Consider the following 20,937-nt stretch of genomic DNA (forward strand, 5'->3'; position numbering starts at 1 on the left):
GAGATGCTGCTGAGTTTTACACACACACACACACACACACACACACACACACACACACACTGGAATTGAGATGCTGCTGAGTTACACTCAGTGGAAGTGAGATGCTGCTAAGTCACACACACTGACACACACACACACACACACACACATACTGGAAGTGAGATGCTGTTGCGTTACATGCACTGTAAGTGAGATGCTGCTGAGTTACGCAAATTGCAAGTGAGATGCTGCTGAGTTACGGACACTGCAAGTGAGATGCTGCTGAGTTACACAAACTGCAAGTGAGATGCTGCTGAGTTTTACACACACACACACACACACACACACACACACACACACACACACACACACACACACACACTGGAATTGAGATGCTGCTAAGTCACACACACTGACACACACACACACACTCATACTGGAAGTGAGATGCTGTTGCGTTACATGCACTGTAAGTGAGATGCTGCTGAGTTACGCAAATTGCAAGTGAGATGCTGCTGAGTTACGGACACTGCAAGTGAGATGCTGCTGAGTTACACAAACTGCAAGTGAGATGCTGCTGAGTTTTACACACACACACACACACACACACTGGAATTGAGATGCTGCTGAGTTACACTCACTGGAAGTGAGATGCTGCTAAGTCACACACACTGACACACACACACACACACACACACACACACATACTGGATGTGAGATGCTGTTGCGTTACATGCACTGTAAGTGAGATGCTGCTGAGTTACGCAAATTGCAAGTGAGATGCTGCTGAGTTACGGACACTGCAAGTGAGATGCTGATGAGTTACACAAACTGCAAGTGAGATGCGGCTGAGTTACACACACACACACACACACACACACACACACATACACACTGTAAGTGAGATGCTGCTGCTTTACATGCACTGCAAGTGAGATGCTGCTGAGTTACGCAAACTGCAAGTGAGATGCTGCTGAGTTACGGACACTGCAAGTGAGATGCTGCTGAGTTACGGACACTGCAAGTGAGATGCTGCTTAGTTACACACACTGCACATGAGATAAACCTTTGACGCTGCAGGTCCCGATTAGAGTGGGAAAAGTTGGGAGGTATGATATAGGTGTCTATGTACTACGCCTTGGAGAGAGATAAAGTGGAGAGAAATAAAGTACTAGCGAATCATATCTTAACTGCCATGTTACAGGTGGCATTGAGCTGCTTGTTTGGTACTGTATCTCTCTTCAAGCTTTAGTACATCTGTGCCATATAGTATAAGCTCCACTTGGGCAGGGCTGATGTGAAAACCCTGTATACAGTGGGGAGAATCCAGTAATTGATGTGCCAGGACTATAAACATAATGGGGTTTACTCCATGTGCAAGTCCCCAGAGTCGGACTGAATCTCAAAAGTCTGTATAAAAACCCACAAAATCGGGTTGGACGTAGAAGCGCCAAAGGGCAAGTGCAGCAGAGCTAACACATGAACGGCTGCGCCTTGGCTGCGCAACCTAGCTGCCATGTTTATGTTCGTGTGACATCACGCAGTTGCAGCGGCCCTCACCCAAGTGGTCCAAACATGCCTGCGTTGTCCAGACAGCTCCAAACGAATGCCTGGTCGCTGACCCGCCCCCAACGGTCGGTCAACACCCGTCATTATGGCCCCCTCTTACTACTTGAACTGCATGCGCAAATCTACGAATGGTGATTTTTGGAGACCTGCAGGGCATAATGAATTAGCCCCTTTATGCAGAATCAGTGGGTTTCCGAGCGTGAATCACTACTTGTTAGCATGAGAAAAAGGGTATTTAATTGCACACCCCCATATGTGTGCACTATACTGGTAATAACCCCACGGTAAGTGATAGGTGTATGAAATGCATGAGATAACAGATCTTCCACTGTAATTAGAAGAGTCCAGTGAGTTCTGAGCAAGGGCGTAACTACCACAGGTGCAAGGGGTGCAGCTGCTATGGGGCCCAGAGCTAAAGGGGGCCCATCGTTACCATCTAAGTACAGGGCCGGTGCCACCACTAGGCAGCTCTAGGCATTTGCCTAGGGCGCCGGTCTCTGTAGGGCGGTACTTTGTAGTACCATAGAAGTGGCGGCCGCTGCACCCCCGAGGAGGCAGGTGAGCATTCCCCTGTCCCTCGTTCCGCCCCCCGCTACACCCCCCTCCCCGCAGCGCATCCAGACCGGGTAAGAGGCAGGAAGCTGAGCAACCCAGTGAAAGAAGCCTTTCCCGCCTCTGACCCGGTCTGGATGCGCTGCGGGGAGGAGGGGGTGAAGGGAGAAGCTGGAGTGTGCCGCACCCGTCCCCCCCCTGTGGATCACTGCAAGTGACTCTGAGCTCTGACCAGGTCTGTCTGTACGCGCTGCGGGGAGGAGGGGAGAAGCTGGAGAGTGCCGCACCCGCGCCCTCCGTGGATCACTGCAAACACCTCTGACCCGGTGTGGATGCGCTGCGGGGAGGAGGGGGGGAGTGTAGGAAGAAGCAGGAGAGGGACCCCCCCCCCCCCGAGACCGGGTCAGAGAGGAGGGGGCGGGGGACGGGACGGGCGCCTGGGGCGCTGAACGAGGTTACACCGGCCCTGTCTAAGTAATATGTTTTTTATACATCTGTCACCATCAGTTGCTAAATAGGGGGCCCTTACAAACCTTTGCTATGGGGCCTACGAATATCTAGTTACGCCCCTGGTTCTGAGTAACTATAAATGATACAGGGCAGCACAAGCGATGCATCATTACAATGTACAGCAGCAGCAGCAATCCTTATGATATATACAAGTTCTCCTGTAACTTATTATTATATAGATATCCTGGAGCAGGGTCTGTGTGCTGCCAGCCAGGGCCGCAGGCTCAGGGCTACACACATCAGTGCTCACCCTGGGAGAGCACAAGCAGCGCTGCTGCAGCTGGCAATGCAAAATAAATGGCAATGACTGACAGAGTGGAGGGAGGTTCCCAGAGCGGGCGGAATCCGCCGCTGACGTCACGCCGTGTCACGTGTCCCCCTGCCCGGTGACGTATGCTGAGGGAGGGGGAAGAGACAAGATGGCGGCGACGGGGAACTGAGCGGAGGGGGGAAGTACAGGGCCGCCCATCACCGGGAGCATGGCGGCGGTGGAGCAGACGGGAGCGGCTGGAGGAGAGCGGACGTGGTGACCCGTCTGGAAGTGAGTGCCACCTTGGTAGGATGAAAATGGTGGCCCACAGGGTGATAGGCCCTTTGCCTATGGAGTTTTCCTATGTGGGGTGCATCAGGAGTAGGGGCAGCCCTGGCACTTACCGTGGTTACTCCTAAGTGGTCACCTGTCTTCTCCAAGCACCCCCTGATGTTATACTCCCGGTCCCAGCCCCTGTCACCCAGTACCTGCCATCCCCCACTCTGCTGCCCGCCCCCCCCACCATTACCCGGCATCCCCCGATCTGGTGCCCCCCCCCCCGTCACCTGGAATCCCCCGCTCTGCTGCCCCCCGTCACCCGGCATCCCCCACTCTGCTGCTCCCCGTCACCCGGCATCCCCCACTCTGCTGCCCCCCGTCACCCGGCATCCCCCACTCTGCTGCCCCCCGTCACCCGGCATCCCCCACTCTGCTGTCACCCGGCATCCCCCGCTCTGCTGCCCCCCGGCATCCCCCGCTCTGCTGCCCCCCGGCATCCCCCGCTCTGCTGCCCCCCGTCACCCCCCGCTCTGCTGCCCCCCGTCCCCCCCCGCCCCCCCCCCGCTCTGCTGCCCCCCGTCACCCCCCGCTCTGCTGCCCCCCGTCACCCGTCATCCCCCGCTCTGCTGCCCCCCGTCACCCCCCGCTCTGCTGCCCCCCCTCACCCCCCGCTCTGCTGCCCCCCCTCACCCCCCGCTCTGCTGCCCCCCGTCACCCGGCATCCCCCGCTCTGCTGCCCCCCGTCACCCGGCATCCCCCGCTCTGCTGCCCCCCGTCACCCGGCATCCCCCGCTCTGCTGCCCCCCGTCACCCGGCATCCCCCGCTCTGCTGCCCCCCGTCACCCCCCGCTCTGCTGCCCCCCGTCACCCCCCGCTCTGCTGCCCCCGCTCTGCTGTCACCGGGCATCCCCCGCTCTGCTGCCCCCCGTCACCCGGCATCCCCCGCTCTGCTGCCCCCCGTCACCCCCGGCATCCCCCGCTCTGCTGTCCCCCGGCATCCCCCGCTCTGCTGCCCCCCCGGCATCCCCCGCTCTGCTGCCCCCCCGGCATCCCCCGCTCTGCTGCCCCCCCGGCATCCCCCGCTCTGCTGCCCCCCCGGCATCCCCCGCTCAGCTGCCCCCCCCCCCCGGCACCACCCGCTCTGCTGCCCCCCAGTGCCTGCTATCCCCCGCTCTGCTGCCCCCCTATCACCCGACCCCCCCCGCTCTGCTGCCCCCCATATTACTCATCTCTGCTGCCCCCCATATTCCTCTGCTCTGCAGCCCGGCTTCCCCCCCCACTCTGTTGCCCGGCATACCCTGGCTATGCTGCCCACTCTGGCTTCCCTCGTATATGGCATCCCCAGGCTATGCTGCACCCCATCACGCAGCATCCCCCACTATGGTACCCCACCCACGCCATACTACCCTCGTTCAGGCAAATTGCTGGTACACATTGGCCCATCTATAGTTATCAGAAGTTCAATTGAACATCAGTAATATCGGCCATTGTGCACTCAGCATTAGTCTCATGCGTTGCTGCATGGTAACAGTTACAATGGGGTGCACAGTGGTGTAGTGTAATAAGAGGATAGATGTGAATGAGCCCTAAAATGAAACGGTCTGATATGAATCTGTTGTGTGTACAGTAAATACATTTTAGTAACAGCTAAAGCATCTAATACCCCTTTTACACCGCCGAAAAATCCGGGTCAGCGGCGGGTCAGACCCGGATCTTCGGCGGTGTAAATCCCTAACGCCGTGTCCCTTTACACGGGACTTCTACCCAGGTCCTGACCTGGGTAGAACACGGCTAGGACCTGGGTAGAGGGCGGTGTAAATGGGAACGCCGGGTCGGATGACCCGGCTCCCATTTACATGAATGGGGAACGTCCAACCTGCGGACCGCAGCGTCCGCAGGTTGGACGGGTTGTCAGCCTGACACTGACAGCCGGCGCTGCTGTCTGCTATACCCTGCAGACAGCAGCGGCGGGGGAGGGAGGTGAACGGATGCCTGTGTGCGGCATCCATTCACCTCCTGTGCGACGGCGGGGGGGTGCGCGCGGTGACTGGGGGCAGCCCAGCAGCTTACCTTAGTGCTGGGCTGCCCCCAGCAGCGTTCCGGGGCGGCGGTGATTGGCGCTTGGAGATGACCTCATCCTGTCATCTCCAAGCACCGGGAGGGGAGGCGGGGGTGCGGGCCGGGCTGTCCGCCCGGTGTAAATTGCACTAAACGCCGGGTCGCACCTGGCTTGAACCTGGGTCTAAAAAAGCCGGGTGCGACCTGGTGTTTTGGTGTAAAAGGGGTATATTAGCCATAACACTCACATTTAGCACCAGCGATGCTGCATCATTGATCACCGATCATTGTCTACCCATACACACTAGGCGGCTTTTGAGCAGAAACCGGCTCCAATGACAAAGCTGAGCAGGTTTTAGCTCAAAATTGCCTGCTGTGTATGGGCATTAAGATCATCAAAGCTGAGCGTTTAAGGACTTATTTTGACCATTTTATCTCCTGAACGCTCATGCTTACACACTGAAGGTCCATACACACGGGACGTTTTTTCCCAAAGTGTATTGATAATGATGATGGGGAATATCGTTGGGCTGATACACACAGAGCATTTTTTGCCCGTTTTAGTGATTTTCCCAAGGGAGGATGACTTTCCATAGCAGAACACATATAATCCGTATATTAAAAATTGTACACCACTAGGATTACGCCCATTAAACATGGTCATACTCTGCTGTGCCCATACATATTCTGTTGTAATGACAATTATACCACACACTCTAATGCATCTTATATGTTATTCCACACACCGTAATGTCTCCTACTCATTATACCACACGCCGTAATGCCCCTTACACATGATGGCACATTCTCAGTGGCATGTCAGCGCGGTTTGGCACAGCATAAGGGCGCACAGTGCCAAATAATTAAAATTATTTTTATGATGTTGGTATTGATATTTCCCTTGTTTAATTGTATTTGGTTAGACTTGCTATATGATTACCTTATTGTGCGGTCTATTTGTAATGTTCTGCCTTGAATAAAACAACTTTACAAAAAAAAAGGTGCACAGTGCCACACACAAAAAGTGCAGGGTGCATTTTGAGGTTTTAAAAACTGTCAGGGTGCAATACTTGAACTCACTTTCCTCTGTCGTGAAATTTAGGCACCGATTGATTGAATCTCCCCCATAACAGTAAAAATACAATGAGCTTGTTTTTTCACACATTATTTTATGGACATTATCCTGGAGATCAGCTGCAATAGAGGCCAGAACACACCATCATGGGTACCTACTGTGTGTTTACTCATCCGTTTCCTGTTTTTGATTTATTTTGGGCTGGTCTCCCACTTAAAGGCTGTAGCCACAACAATATAGTGTCATTACACAATGACTGTCCAAACTGTAAAGCATTGTAGGGAAAAAAAAGCTGCTTATAGCAATGGACGGTAAGAAAGTTTTATTTAATGTGTCTCTCTAATAGTATCTATAGGGTACGAAGGAAGACATTTGACTCTGCCGGTTGCGATGTGCCCTTCTGGGACCGTCCATTATGTTGAATTAATTTATCTGATCAAAACCTTGGCGATCCTACCTACTGAAGATATATAGCCAGATTTGTAAAAAATAAAAATGTTTTATTCTATTTTACAATGACCTCAAATACACCTATAAGGCAACAAAGAAGTTAGCATGTGCTCCAATACTGTATATCCTATACTGTTCCCTCTAAGCTTTTTTGCAGAGTGACGCACCCTGCCAATTTTTAAAACCTCAAAATGCACCTTGCCCTTTTTGTGTGGCATTGCGCCCCTTATGCTGCCCCCCACTGCGCTGACATGCCGCTGAGATCTTTTGGTGTGTGTCATCATGGTTTAATGGGTATTACGCTGTGTGGTATAATGTGTAATTGTCATTACGACAGACTATGTAATGGGTATAGCTGAGTATGACCATGTTTAATGGGTGTAATCCTAGTGCAGTGTGCAATTTTTTAATATATTTTTTTGTTTCTAATGTCAATTTCTAATATAAAAAGTGCCCTTCCCTGTGGCCAGCACCCTGCCCTAATAAAATCCTAGAGTGAACGCTATAGGGGTAGATGGGCTACAAAATATTGGGCATTGCTCACCAGAAGAACCCATTCTTCATCAGGAGAACCCCCCCCCGCAGCTCCTCTGAACCATTTACATGCAATAAATCGCATGTAAAAATGGCACATCAAGTGCCAAATCATAAGTGAGCGCTTCCGGGGAGCTCAGGGGAATATGGGTCCCACTTGTCCTTGGCACAACTCAGGCCAGTGTATGGGAGCCGCACACAGTAGTTAATAATTCACACAGAACGGCCATGGCCCAGCCGCCCGGTTGTAGCCGGATCCCACCACTGGAAGGGACGGCTGCCGGGCTGTGGCCATCCCCTCCATTGTAACCTCTCAGTGCGGCGCGGCTTCTTGGCCGTGCAGGGTTTCGCCGCCCAGCAGGAGCCGGAGCGTGTGAAATAGCCCTTTAGGTTCAGATTTTATTTTTTTCAGAATGGGAGTACTCATTGCATGTTTGAACAGAGAATGAAAAGTACAAGTAGCAAGAAAAAGATTGCAGATTTTTGTTAAGGTTGGGATAAGTAAGGTCTGTGAAAATTATAAGGTCGCAGGTGGCGCCTGGCATCCTATCTTAACATCATTTATTATGTGAAGATAGGGAGAAAGCATATGAAATTAAGCAGATTGATTAATTGGAAATCTGCATAAATTGTGGTAAAAATTCGTACCGCATCATCTGTTTGCCAATTAAAGCCGCAAGCCCAAAATGTTTTTTTTTTTTTTTTTAGCCTAAATCACTGTTGCAGGCTGTAAGTAGCTTTGTATATGACTGTTTACTTGGCTTGCTTTTAAGGCTGTCATGTGAGTACAATGGCAAACAGTCACATGGCACTTGATTATATGAGCAGAGTGACTTTGTGTCGATTCTCTGAGCTCTGCACTGCAAAATCCCCTATGTATCTCTTTACATGGCCTACTTTGTGTATGAGAATGGCAGCCATACATGTTAATACTTCCACCGCCTCCCAAGACCATTACAATTCTGTAAAAAGCATTTTAAATTTGCATTTTGCCACGGTCATTCTGCTGCAGTTCTCCCAAAATTATGAATGTCAATGATGGACTTTTTTCCACCTCAACAAAACTTTAATTGGCGGTTTGGGGGAACGAACACCTGAATGGAATTGATGCTTTAACAAAGTGGGGGGGGTGTAATAAATGGGATGTTTATCTCTGGGGACGAATGCCCAAAGCAATTCAATTGTCAGTGCTATAAACCCACCACTAGAGTATTTCATGAGATGTGAGTAGAAATCTGACTTGACAAGGGCCGCGATACTGGTTGTGTGGTTACCGTGTGCACTAACAGCGTCACCCCCGACACTTAAAACTGGAAAATGCACTTCAACTAAACCCATTTAGGCACTGCAATAACGGCATCTCCAGACTTACATCCCAGATGTGAGGCGGACAGTTAAATAGAGCTGTGAACTCCTTCCTAAAGTTAACATTGCCTTAGATTGACTTGATTTCTGAAACTATCCCATACAACCATATCCCGAGGAAGAATCTCAGTTGCATTTGACAGAAGTTCGGAGGGAGCGAAATCTCATTCGTGGCGCGATCAATTAATTGCCCAAAAAAAAAAATTCTGTTGATCCGATCGCTACCAAACTTCAAAGGATCACCCGCTGGGCTAATCTGAAGATTGCCTGAAAATTTCATCAAAATCGGTCACGCCGTTTTGGAGTCCATAGGGAACACATACACACCGATTTTTTTTTTTTTTTTTTTTTTTTTTTATGATTTTTTTTATATATATATATAAAATAGAGATATATCTCTATCTCTTTTTCTCTTCAGTGCTTCTGACTGACCTGCACACTTTAGCCTACTTACTAAGCATGGGCCCTGCCGCTGCTTCTAATCTTATCCTCTCCCCGCGTGTGGCGTTCGAGCCGCACATGGGCCAGGACCTGCATCCTTTCATCAGACCCTGGCATTTACTGTCTGAGGGCCCCATTAGATCCGTGCTGGTCTGTACATGTCGTCTCACTTTGTACTCTGTAAAATGCAAATGCACATCGGGCCTCCCAGACATGAAGCAGACTTTCAGCGAGCTAATTGAGTTTGGAAAATAAAAGGCCTAATAGTGCGCTGGAGTTTGACAGTTCTTTTATTCAGCTTGGCTAATGAAGTTTGGCTTCTCCGCTGTTAGTTGTGACATAATAATGTCACCGCTAAAGACTGGCTAATGCAAACAGAATGGGGAAATCTGGGTTTCTGTCCCTTTTTTTTTTTTTTTCCCATAAAGGGCGGTTGTTTTTTTTTATTTATCTCTTAGGGGGTATGGGTCATTGGGTCGACAGCTGAAATTAGTCGACATGGGTAACGTCGGAAGGTCGACACAAGCAGGTCGACAATGAGAAGGTTGGCAGTGAAAAGGTCGACATGAGTTAAAAAAAAAAAATTGTTCCGAATGTTGACATGGTCACCGTCTGAGTGTACCGCGTCCCTTCACATGGCCCGCCGCGCTCACCATGCTTCGAGCTCGGTGCCTTGCTGCGCTTAGCACACTATTTTATTCTCCTAACACGCCGTAGTGGATGGTAGGGTGCGAAATATCGTCTTCCATCTAAAAAAAAAAAAAGTGAAAGACTCGTTTTTGGCTGTCAACCCAATGCTTGTGTCGACCTTACCCATGTTGACCTGTTTCATGTGTCTACCTTCAGTGGTCGACTCACTGTAGTGTTCATTCTAGCACCCGCCATATTTGAAAACCCATGTAGTTCCTCTTCCCTGCCTGGGGTGTCGCTGTCTGCTGTGGTGTTTCTAGCACAGGTCTGGTTTGCTTATCAGTGCTGATATACAGACCATACTGTGCTACAGCAGACATCGACACCCCAGGCAGGGAAAAGGAACTGCATGGGTTTTCAAATATAGCGGGTGCTAGAATGAACAGGATCAATGCATGACAACCTAATGACCATATCCCCCTCTCAGTATGCTTGCTGCCTTGCTTTTTGCCCCTGTCTAAATCGGTTACTTGTAGGTGCCAATTGTTTATTAATATTACCAGTTATTTATATAGCGCACACCTATTCCATAGCGCTGTACAGAGACTATTACCCCTTTTCCACTAGAAGAAATAACCGGTAATCTCCGCGGGGACGCGCTTCTACCCGGGTTTTTCTGCTAGTGGAAATGCTCCCTGTCAAATAGGTCATGATCAGGGTAGCACCCGGATTCAAGGGTAGTGGAAACGCTCCCTAACCGGGTTATTTGACTGAGCATGTTAAAATCTTCACTGATTGGTGCTGCTGGGGCGCTGGTGAGTGATGTCATCACTCAGAGCCCCGCAGACTGCGCACATAGCATGGAGGACAGCGTTGTGTGCACATGTGGTGCATGTCTGTCCTGCTGACTTTCCCCTGCTGTATCAGAGGCTGCTCCAGCAGCCACCTTCCTCTCTGCCGCCAGCACCACAGGCTGCCCCAGCGGACACTGCTAATCATCCCGCAGCACAACATCATTATGGCTGCCAGCAATTGGTCTGATGCTGAAGTGAAGGAGCTGCTGTTTATTAGGGCAGAGTAATGGTAATGGTGGCCCTATTTTGTGACCTCCCATGGTAAAGCCCTTTAAAAAGGCTTTTTCCTTATGTAATCTATAGGGAAAAAAATGCCTTACCCGGGTTAAGTGTAAAAGGGGATGATCAGGCAATTTACCGGGTAGCACTGTAGTGGAAATGTGTATCCAACCCGGGTTCGAACCGGGTACAATTTACCGGGTCCGACCCAGGTTGCTAGTGGAAAAGGGGTATATTTGAACATTCCCTGCCCCAGTGGAGCTTACTATATATGGGGTTTATTCTAGTCCGTTCCCACCAGAATAACCCCAGAACATTCAGACCATGGCACTACCGAAAAACGTTGTGAGTTGTATCTCTGGCTTGCTAGACACATTATTTTACTACATAGCAAATCAAATATGAAAAAATTCATAGGGAAGCTCACCACAATGACCAGCGTCCTTTAATGGCCAAACCTGGTTGCTATGGGTTATAACAGTATTTTTCCATGAACCAATTTTCAAAATGTGCTTTCAGTCAACTTTTTTTTTTTTTTTTTTTAAGTTTTTGGTTTTCTGGAGATAATTATACATGTTCTCATTGTGTTGGCCGTCTCAAGTAAATCTGATGACTAGTGTTTTATGTAATGTAGGTGTCTTAGGTGCAGCGTTCAGCTGGACTGAGCTTGTTAAAAGGTTACAAGTTTACTAATTATAGGCTGCGTGTGGGTAAAGCTGCTCTTCCCGAAAAACCCATCTTAAAACAGAAATGCGCATTTCTTGGAAATCCTCCGCTCTTGCTTTTTTTCCCCCTGTTCCAGTTGCACGGCTTGGTACGTAAGCTCACATTGGCAGATTTAAGACCTTATTGCTGCTAGGTATTGGCTCCGGCTTCACTACTGGTATCTGTTACCAGGTTTACAGCCTATTCTGTGTACAGGACTTGTGTAATTTAGTCATACAGGTTGAGTGTTATGTTTTGTCCGCAGAACCATTGTACTTCAGTTTGGGTTCCAGTTTTTAGCTTTGTGACTCTGGAAATCTTTCTTGCATAGTTCCGTGTCTGTTATTACTTAAGTGTATTTTGTAACCACTAAAAACTATTAATATGACGACAGTGAGCAGAGCTATAAAATGTACTGTTGGGGCGTGGCCTGGCAGCCATAGAGCCTAGCAGCCTTTTTACAGCGCTCCGGACCCTTCAACTTAAGATCACCCCACGCAGCGGCATCTGCACTCTGGGGAGCCGCATACCTGTCCCCTGGTGATCCCTCCATCCTCCGGTGCCGGCTGTTGGTGTCGCGGAGTCGGGGCGCCGTTCTCACGGCGTCTGCGGATTGCGGCCTAGCCGGGTAGCTGGAGCCGGGACCTGGAGTACGGACGCGCGTCACGTCACGGAACAGCTCCACTCTGCCGCAGCGTGCCCCGATCGCTGCAGCTCATCCATACATCCCGCTCGGCGGCCTCCATTAGCGGTGAGTCTCACCCTCCCTCCGCTCCCTGCTCTCAGCGGCTCCTACTGTGTGCCGGATCCCGTGGCCTGCCTGAGGCCGGGCCCCCTCCTCCTGCATTCTCCCTACTGGGCTCAGATTCCCTCACAGGGGCACCACTGGCAGCACTGGGGGCAACTAATACACCTGCTGGCCACAGGGACCCCCTGAATATAGAGTCCTGGGGTTGAGAACTCCCCCCTCCCTTTCTGAGGTGCCCTGCCTATACCATTACAGACACAGAGGCCTCGGAGCTGGGAGGTGAGAACCCCCCTGGTTAATCTGTGTGGCTGCTGCTGTCCCCTCCTGTCAACCCCTGCCCACTCTCAGGGGCCCATGCTGTTCGGGTGCCTGCAAATATAACAAAAGCACTGCACCCAGGAAGGTCGGGTGCTGCAACCCTGACCCAGGAGGGCAGTGACTCCTCTGCAGGACACTGACCCATCACTTTGGAGGAATATTGTACATCCCCATATATTGAGTGCAGTATAGACCAATCCCATATTTTGTTGCCACACAAGGCCTAGCGGCACGCCCTTTAGGGCACTGCGGGTACCCAACCTCATGGGCCACATCATTGCTCCTTTGGATAGAGCTGCCCTAATGTAACTTGCACTCTGCAACCCACCACCCAAAGCGTTAATGCTTACCTAAACCTCTCCACAATCTCTCAAGTTGCTCAGCTACATCGAACTATTTCATCTCTGAGTCCTGTGATATATCAACATGCCTGGTAAAAAAGCTAAGAGCATCCTCCCCCCGAAGGTGACCTTTCCTACCCAGAAATCTGCCTCTCCCTCTTTTAACGCAGGCGTAACAACCCCGACCTCTGCGATTCCCACCTCGCAATCCACCACCTCAGCGCCGGGCTTTGACCCTGACTCTGAGGCCCCCCTCACTGTGAAAATCCTGTATCAAGCTCTCAGTGCATTTAAATCAGAAATAACACAAGACCTCTCTGCCAAAATTTGCGAGGTGAAGGCGGACGTCAACGCCATCGGAGAACGCACTGACCACTTGGAAAAGAAACTAGAGGAACTGGTCTCCTCCCATAACGATCTTATAACGGCCCATGACCAACAACAAGCCGACCTTGAAGCATTCAAAGATAAGATAGCGGATATGGAGGATCGCTCCAGGAGGAATAATATTAAGATCCGGGGCATCCCAGACTCAGTGGCGAACAGCGAACTGGAAGGATACGCCATAACCTTATTCCGCAAACTCCTACCTGACCTAGACCAGAGAGATCTCCTCATCGATAGGATTCACCGACTCCCCAGACCACGATCTGTCGCCTCATCACTGCCGAAGGATACCCTCTTAAGGGTGCATTTTTTCACAACAAAAGAGCGAATCTTAAAGGCAGCACGAGAAGCAGCGGCCTCTGATGGCCTTGGCGGTCTTCAGCTCTTTCCAGATTTTTCCGCTCTCACTCTAGCTAAAAGAAGAGCCTTGGCTCCCATTACCACGGCTTTACGCTCTCAGGAGATCCCCTATAGATGGGGATTCCCTGTGAAGCTTATTATCTCCTATGATAACACCTCATACACAATCACCTCACTGGACGCAGGCGTCAAGCTACTAATGGATTGGGACGTCTCGGTCACCCTGCCTCCAGGAAAGAAGAAACAGCCTCCAGTCCAAGCTGAATGGGCCGTTACCTGATATGGACTCCCTCTCTTGGAGGTACTTTCATTAACAGCCCAGCCGGCCATTGAGTCCACTGGGACTCTATCCTACTCCTGTGATAATGGTCTGTTTATAACTGTAAGTTTAATTCTATGTTGCCTGCTTCTATCTCTGAGCCCTCTAGCTCACAGAGTTGCAACTTGAGTGTATTACTTAATTTTTTCTTTTTTCTTTTTTGTTTCCTTTTGTTCTTATTTTCTATTATATCTAAAATGTGTCTAACTCGCTATACGATCCTTTAGGTTTGCTATTGTTACTTAAATATGTGTCATACTGTTACTTATTTGGGTGGTGGCGCTAGGCCACATGTTTGCCCCTTCCAGTGAACTACTGCACGTTCCCCTTTACCTTGCAGTAGTCATTCCATCCCGATATACTGGGATGTCTTGGTTTTTGTCTCCCCCCCCCTCTCCCCTCCCTGCACACCTCCCTCTCTCCTTCCCCCAGGTCACTTACATTGCCACAAAGGGCTATATCCCTCTAATTTCCACAAAACTTTTGCCAGTAGGGTTTGGGAGCCGCAGTACTTCTATAGTACCGTTTAAAGATTATCATGATTGAAGTACTCTCCCTCAATGTTAAGGGGCTGAATTCCCCCAACAAACGCAGATTAGCTCTAGGATACTTTGCCAAACAAAAAGCCGATATTGTAGCACTTCAAGAGACCCATTTCTCAGCCCTCCGTCCCCCGGCCCTTAAGGACCGTCATTATACTAATGGATACTTTGCCAATGGCCCCTTCAAGAGAAATGGAGTAGCCATATTGTTTAAAAGCCCTCTCTCCTTTACTCTACATACCCAAGTAGCAGATAAGAATGGTCGGTATCTCATTCTGACAGGAGCCCTGGAAAATAAACCAGTTACTCTAGTTTCACTATACGCCCCCAATTCAAATCAAATACCATTCCTACGTAAATTATGCTCAGAAATTCAGAAAGTACGTAAGGGCTCCCTTCTCCTGATGGGAGATTTTAATATGGTCCTGGACCCCAAACTCGATAAGTCCGCTACAACTTCGGCCTCAGCTTCGGCCCTCAATTCCAGCTCCCTTGCATTCCGGACCATCTTGGCAGAGTATGACCTCTATGATGTCTGGCGGGTTCATAACCCCTCTGGGCGAGAATACACCTATCACTCCCCTGTCCATAATACGTATTCCCGTATCGATTACATCCTTCTAGATAAATGGACCCTTCAACTAGCTAAATCTAGTGATGTCCTACCAATCACATGGTCGGACCACGCCCCGATTAATTTCCGCTGGGACATTTTGCACCAATTTACACCCCCCCGCCCTTGGCGACTCTCTTCTTACCTATTGGCCGACCCAATCTCTAAAGGGACCATCAAAGAGTCGATTGACACATTCCAGAAGTGCAACTCCCCCTCTGACACGTCCATCCTGAACTATTGGTGCTCTTTAAAGGCAGTTGTTAGAGGAGCAGCGATACAGGCAGGAGCTAGACTCAAAAAATTACACTATCAAACCATAGCTGATCTGGAATTAAAATTAAAGAACCTTGAATCTCAAAATAAAAGTAAACCTTCAAGATCTCTTCAGAAACAGCTTGCCGAAGTCAGATCCCAACTCCAGAAATTTCTTACAACACGCACACAAGCAGCCCTCAATCGATTGCGGCAAAAATTTTACCTAGTTGGTAATAGGTCTGGAAAAATGCTGGCCCGCAAGCTCCGAGTACAACAGGCTAGAAATAGGATTAAATTCATCAAGACTGCTTCGGGCTTAAAGATTTCCAATCCCTCTGAAATATCAAACCAATTTGCATCATATTACTCCCAACTTTATAACCTATCTGCTGATACCTCCATACCCCAACCGGATCTCTTGTCTATTAACTACTTCCTGGCCAATTTAAATCTCCCCTCAATTACCCAATTACAACTAGAATCCTTAAATGCCCCATGGACCGCTGCAGAAGTGCAAGATACTATTAAATCCCTTCCCAAGGGCAAAGCGCCTGGCCCGGATGGTTTTGTTAATGATTTTTATATCTCTTTCCAAGATCTTCTTGCTCCCTCCCTAGTGAGCGTTTATAATGAGATCACCGCCTGTGGCAATATCCCCAGGGAGATGTTGGAAGCCCAAATCGTCACCATACCTAAACCAGAAAAAGACCCCGCCCTATGCCAAAATTATCGTCCAATTTCCCTACTGAACGGGGACGTAAAAATTTATGCTAAGCTAATTGCCTCCCGGTTAAAAGACCTCCTCCCCTCATTGATTCACCCAGACCAAGTAGGTTTTGTACCAGGTAGACAGGCATCAGACAACACACGTAAGGTTTTCAACATTATCGACTCTCTTCCCCCAGACCAGGGCCTTCTCCTGTTGTCGTTAGACGCAGAGAAGGCCTTTGATCGCTTAAACTGGACTTACATGCGTGAAGTGTTGCTGAAATTTGGCTTACGTAACCAAATACTCTCCTCAATACTGGCACTATACAGCTCCCCATCCGCGCGTGTTTTTAGTAATGGTTTCCTATCTGACCCCTTTCTAATCTATAATGGAACCCGTCAGGGATGCCCCCTGTCCCCTCTTATTTTTATATTGGCAATCGAGCCTCTGGCGGCTAAGATCCGTGCAGACCCACTATTTCCAGGACCATTAATCGGCTCGACCCCCCATAAACTTTGTATGTTTGCTGATGATTTCCTCCTATTAGTTTCACAACCGGCTACATCTCTTCCCCAATTGCATAAAATATTAGACGCATATTCCTCAGCCTCCTATTACAAACTCAATACAACAAAAACCGACGCACTCCCCATTAATCTAGACCATTCCATTAACTCTCTACGACCCTTATACCCCTACAATTGGCAATCCACAGCAATTCGCTACCTAGGAATTCGCATCCCTCCCACCTCCTCCCAAGTTTTTGAGGTCAACCTTCCCCCTCTCCTCAACTCAATATTGTCCCTTTGCAAATCCTGGCTCCATTACGATATATCCTGGCTAGGCCGAATTGCAGCCTTCAAGATGTCACTTCTCCCTAAGCTGATGTTTCTCTTCCGCACGATCCCCTATACTTTCCCCAAAAAATATATTGACAAAGCAAACTCTATCATGATGAAATATGTATGGGCATCACGCCCCTGTAGATTAGCCCGCACCAAAATGTGTTTACCCAAATGTAAGGGTGGCCTAAATCTTCCTAATCTAACAATGTATCAGGAAGCTGCCCTCCTGGCTCAACTTCAAACTCTCTTCACTCAAGAAGACTCCCGGGGATGGGCGAGTTTGGAGGACGAGGCCTGCCCCCATTTCCCCGTCAGAGACCTTTTTTGGCTCCCACCCAATTTACGCCCTAATAATCTGAACCTCCTGCCTGCCACACGGGCAGCCCTGGCTACCTGGGACAGATTGACTAGGGCCGCCTCTAATAATTTTCACAACATGCCCTCCTTATCTCTACACACTATAGCCGCTATCATCCCTACTTTTAACCCACATAAATGGATTTCTAAGGGGATCAAATCGCTGGCTGATGTATTGAATGGGCCGACCCTTATCTCCTTCCAAGGTCTACAAGAGCGTTTCCACTTACCTGATACTGATAGACTGCAGTACTACCAGATAAGTCATTGGTGGAGTAGCCTCTCGGGTAGAGATACAGTACCAGTATCCTACAATGCAAACATAGTTGACAGACTCTCCAATGGCGAGTCCAAAGGAGGAATCTCCTTTTGGTACAGAACCCTTTTAGAAATGACCCCGGCCCCCAAAACCAAAGCACAGATCAGATGGGAGGAAGATATTGGTTGTACATTACAGGAACCACAATGGAGAAAAATTTTTATCTCTTCACATAAAATGTCCAAGTGCCTAAACCATTCAGAAATGCACGTCAAGCTTCTGAATAGGTTATATCTCACACCCGACAGACTCCACACGATCTGGCCCTCCTCTTCCAAATTCTGCTGGCGCCTCTGTGGAGAAGTTGGCCATCAGTTTCACATCTTCTGGTCATGCCCACGTATAATACCCTTTTGGAAAGAAGTTTTCAACCTCATAAACAAAGCACTAACCTTAAAGCTATCGCCTTCCCCCCTCATTGCCCTCCTGAACTGCTTCCCAAGCTCAGTCCCCCCCCAATTACATTATGTGTTGGGCCATATATGCATTGCGGCCCGGGCTACTCTGGCACAGTGTTGGAAGCAGGTGGCCCCTCCCCCCTGTGTTAGAGTGGTTCACAAGGTTCAATCGCACTTCCTGATGGAGACAGATTATTCCCCCACCTATATCTCTACACAAGATTTTCCAGCTCGCTGGAACCCATGGAGGGCTTTTGTCACGGTTGGGGAGGGTGCTAACCTTCTCAAACTAGACCCAACTGACTCAACTTAGGACGGCTTCTTATTTGCAATTATTATTCAGTACATATCACGTATGGAGATTGTATAGCCATATGACACTGCTGGTTGCCTAAATTTTGCTTCATAATTGTGTTCTATGACTATGTTTTGATAGAGTGACTCCCCCCCCCCCCTCCCCCCCCTGTTTTCCTTTCTGTCTCACCCCCCCTCCCCCAATTGTTATGTTTTGCTATACAAAATGTAAAAATTCTTCAATAAAAACTATTGATGTTAAAAAAAAAAAAAAACTATTAATATTTAAACTACTAATTTTGTATCTTTTTAACCATCTGTACAAAACTGAATACGCTTGTAAATGTTGACACCGCCCACAATCCAAATATATACTGGTAGGTTAATTGGCTCCTAACAAAATTACCCCTAGAATGCCTGTGTGTGCGTGTACATGTGGTAGGGAATATAGATTGTAAGCTCCACTGTGGCAGGGAATGATGTGATTGTTTAAATATTCTCTGTACAGCGCTGCGGAATATGTGTGCGCTATATAAGAAATTGGTAATACATGATAATAGGATGTCCATATAACGCATGACTATGTAAATAGCCTCTGACCCCCAAAACACTAAAGGTAAAGTATACTTTAGAGATTAATGTGTCTCTAGAGCTTCTCAGAACAGACTTTGTTTAATAGAAGTGTTTCCAGGGCAGGAGGTGATTGCTCCTGATGGTGGAATAGCTGCCCAGGTGATAGACCAGGGTGTGGGCTATGGTAGGGACCACTGGAGCATTCCGAAGAGTTTGAGCTATGCTGTGATTCCCTGTATGCTGCTTCCTGTAACCTATACTATGCTGTGTCCCTGGTATGCTGTGATCTGTTCTAATTATAAAGACCAAGGAGGATATTCAATTTCCCTCCACGATTCCCGACGGGAGGAGATGGCGGCGGGGCCCTATTCCATGCTGTCTTCCCTCACAGCATTGAACATGGGTCTTGGCAGAACGTGCCTGACTTCACAAGCAGTCAAGTACGTTCTCCTGGGAATTGACGAACTCCCGGCCGCTTCTCACTGCGCTCTTCAGGTGGGACATTGAATCCCGTCGGCAAAATCCCTGTCGAGCCAGCCGAGAACGGGACGTGGTCACGGCTGTCGGGCCAAGCCCGATGGTCGTGACCTTACATTGAATATACCCCCACCCAAGACTTCATGTTTATCCAGTGTATGTAATTCCTTGTCACAGTATATATTGAATATTTTTGGAAAAGAAACTTGAATAAAACCACAATTCTATTTGCACATTAACCCTTTGGCTTCTTTGCTATAGTCTGTATTTTTTTTATATTAGTTATTTGTAAGGAATCAGTAACTTTTATGTGATGTTTCTTTCATACGACCATTTTTGTTTGTATTTCTCAGACATGGATGAGCGTCGCGTGGGAGAACCTGGAACTCTGGATTACACAACAATGCGGGATTATACATTGGATAGCGGTCAGGCAGAGTGTCTGAGTGACTGACGACATGGGTGTGAATGCTTCAAGCTACCCCCACTCGTGTTCCCCGAGAGTAGGGGGAAACGCACAGACGCAACAGACATTCATAGGTAAGGGTTCTCTACGCTATTATTGTGTGTCCAGCTCTGCTGGTATCGCAAGAATTGGGTATATCCCTGAGTAGAATAGTATACTGCACGCCCATATAATGCCAACGCTCATAGGTCTTAGTGGGGTACACAAGTGTACGGAGACCCTAACTTCAGTTATTCAGCTGGCTGCGTATATATCACAAGTGCTTCTCTGATCAACCTGCACTGCAGCATTTACTGCCTCATGCAATGGTTCTCAAACTCTGTCCTCAGGATTTCAAGCAGCTCACATTTCCCAGGTCACCTAGCAGGTACACCGTTGAAGTCATTACTCACTGACTCATTTCCCAGGTCACCCAGCAGGTGCAGTCATTACTCACTGACTAGTTTCCCAGGTCACCCAGCAGGTGCGCACAGTTGATACTCACGGACACAGTTCCCAGGTCACCCAGCAAATGCAAAGGTGCAGTCATTACTCACCGACAAGAGCTGCAAGCAACATGACAAGTTTACCTCCCATCAACACGACTACTTCTGTGGTCACTTCTTCTCTATTGCTTAATTCAATATCCAGCTGTGTGTTGCCTCCACTGAGGTTCCTGCCAGCACCTAGATAGAATTATAGAGCTGGCCATGGGTGATGTGATGGAGACTGGGCCTTAAGTAGTGGTATTATATACTTGAAATGAGGCTTCAGTGTGGTTACTTGTGTAATATCTGGGCGCCCAAATTTTTTTTTCGGGTCGGAAAAATCGGGTCCATCACATGCAACCAAATCGCATGTGATGGACCCGATTTTTACATTGGTTCCAATGTTAAATGGTCCCTGAGACCCCATTTTTTATTGTATACCCACCCTGTTCATACCCCCACTATCCAATTGATTTTATATAGTATGGCGAGCAGACACGGAATACATGTTAAGTAATCCGCGTCCCCTCGCGATTTGGTTGCATGCGATGCGATCGACCCGATTTTTTCCGAAAAAAATCGGGTCCATCGCATCTGATTGTATACCTTGCATCTGATTGTATACCTTAAGTTAAGGCATACAATCAAAAAATCGGGCGCCCAGATAATACACAAG

General features: G+C 48.8%; 1 protein-coding gene across 2 annotated transcripts in view; it reads left to right on the plus strand.

The window, feature by feature from the left end:
• Positions 1 to 2,975: 2,975 nt before the first annotated feature.
• BTBD7 (BTB domain containing 7) overlaps positions 2,976 to 20,937 on the plus strand; it is a 40,236-nt gene continuing 22,274 nt past the window's right edge. The window contains exons 1-2 of one of the 2 annotated variants that reach the window (XM_083166972.1): positions 2,976 to 3,166; positions 19,682 to 19,868. In XM_083166972.1, coding sequence (XP_083023098.1) covers positions 19,787 to 19,868 — 82 coding nt within the window. In that variant the 5' untranslated portion in view covers positions 2,976 to 3,166; positions 19,682 to 19,786. The remainder of the gene's footprint in view (positions 3,167 to 19,681; positions 19,869 to 20,937) is intronic. The other variant, XM_083166971.1, reaches the window with a different exon arrangement.

Source organism: Crinia signifera, chromosome 12 (genome assembly GCF_055691185.1).
Source record: "Crinia signifera chromosome 12, ASM5569118v1, whole genome shotgun sequence".
Classification (NCBI taxonomy): Eukaryota; Metazoa; Chordata; class Amphibia; order Anura; family Myobatrachidae; genus Crinia; species Crinia signifera.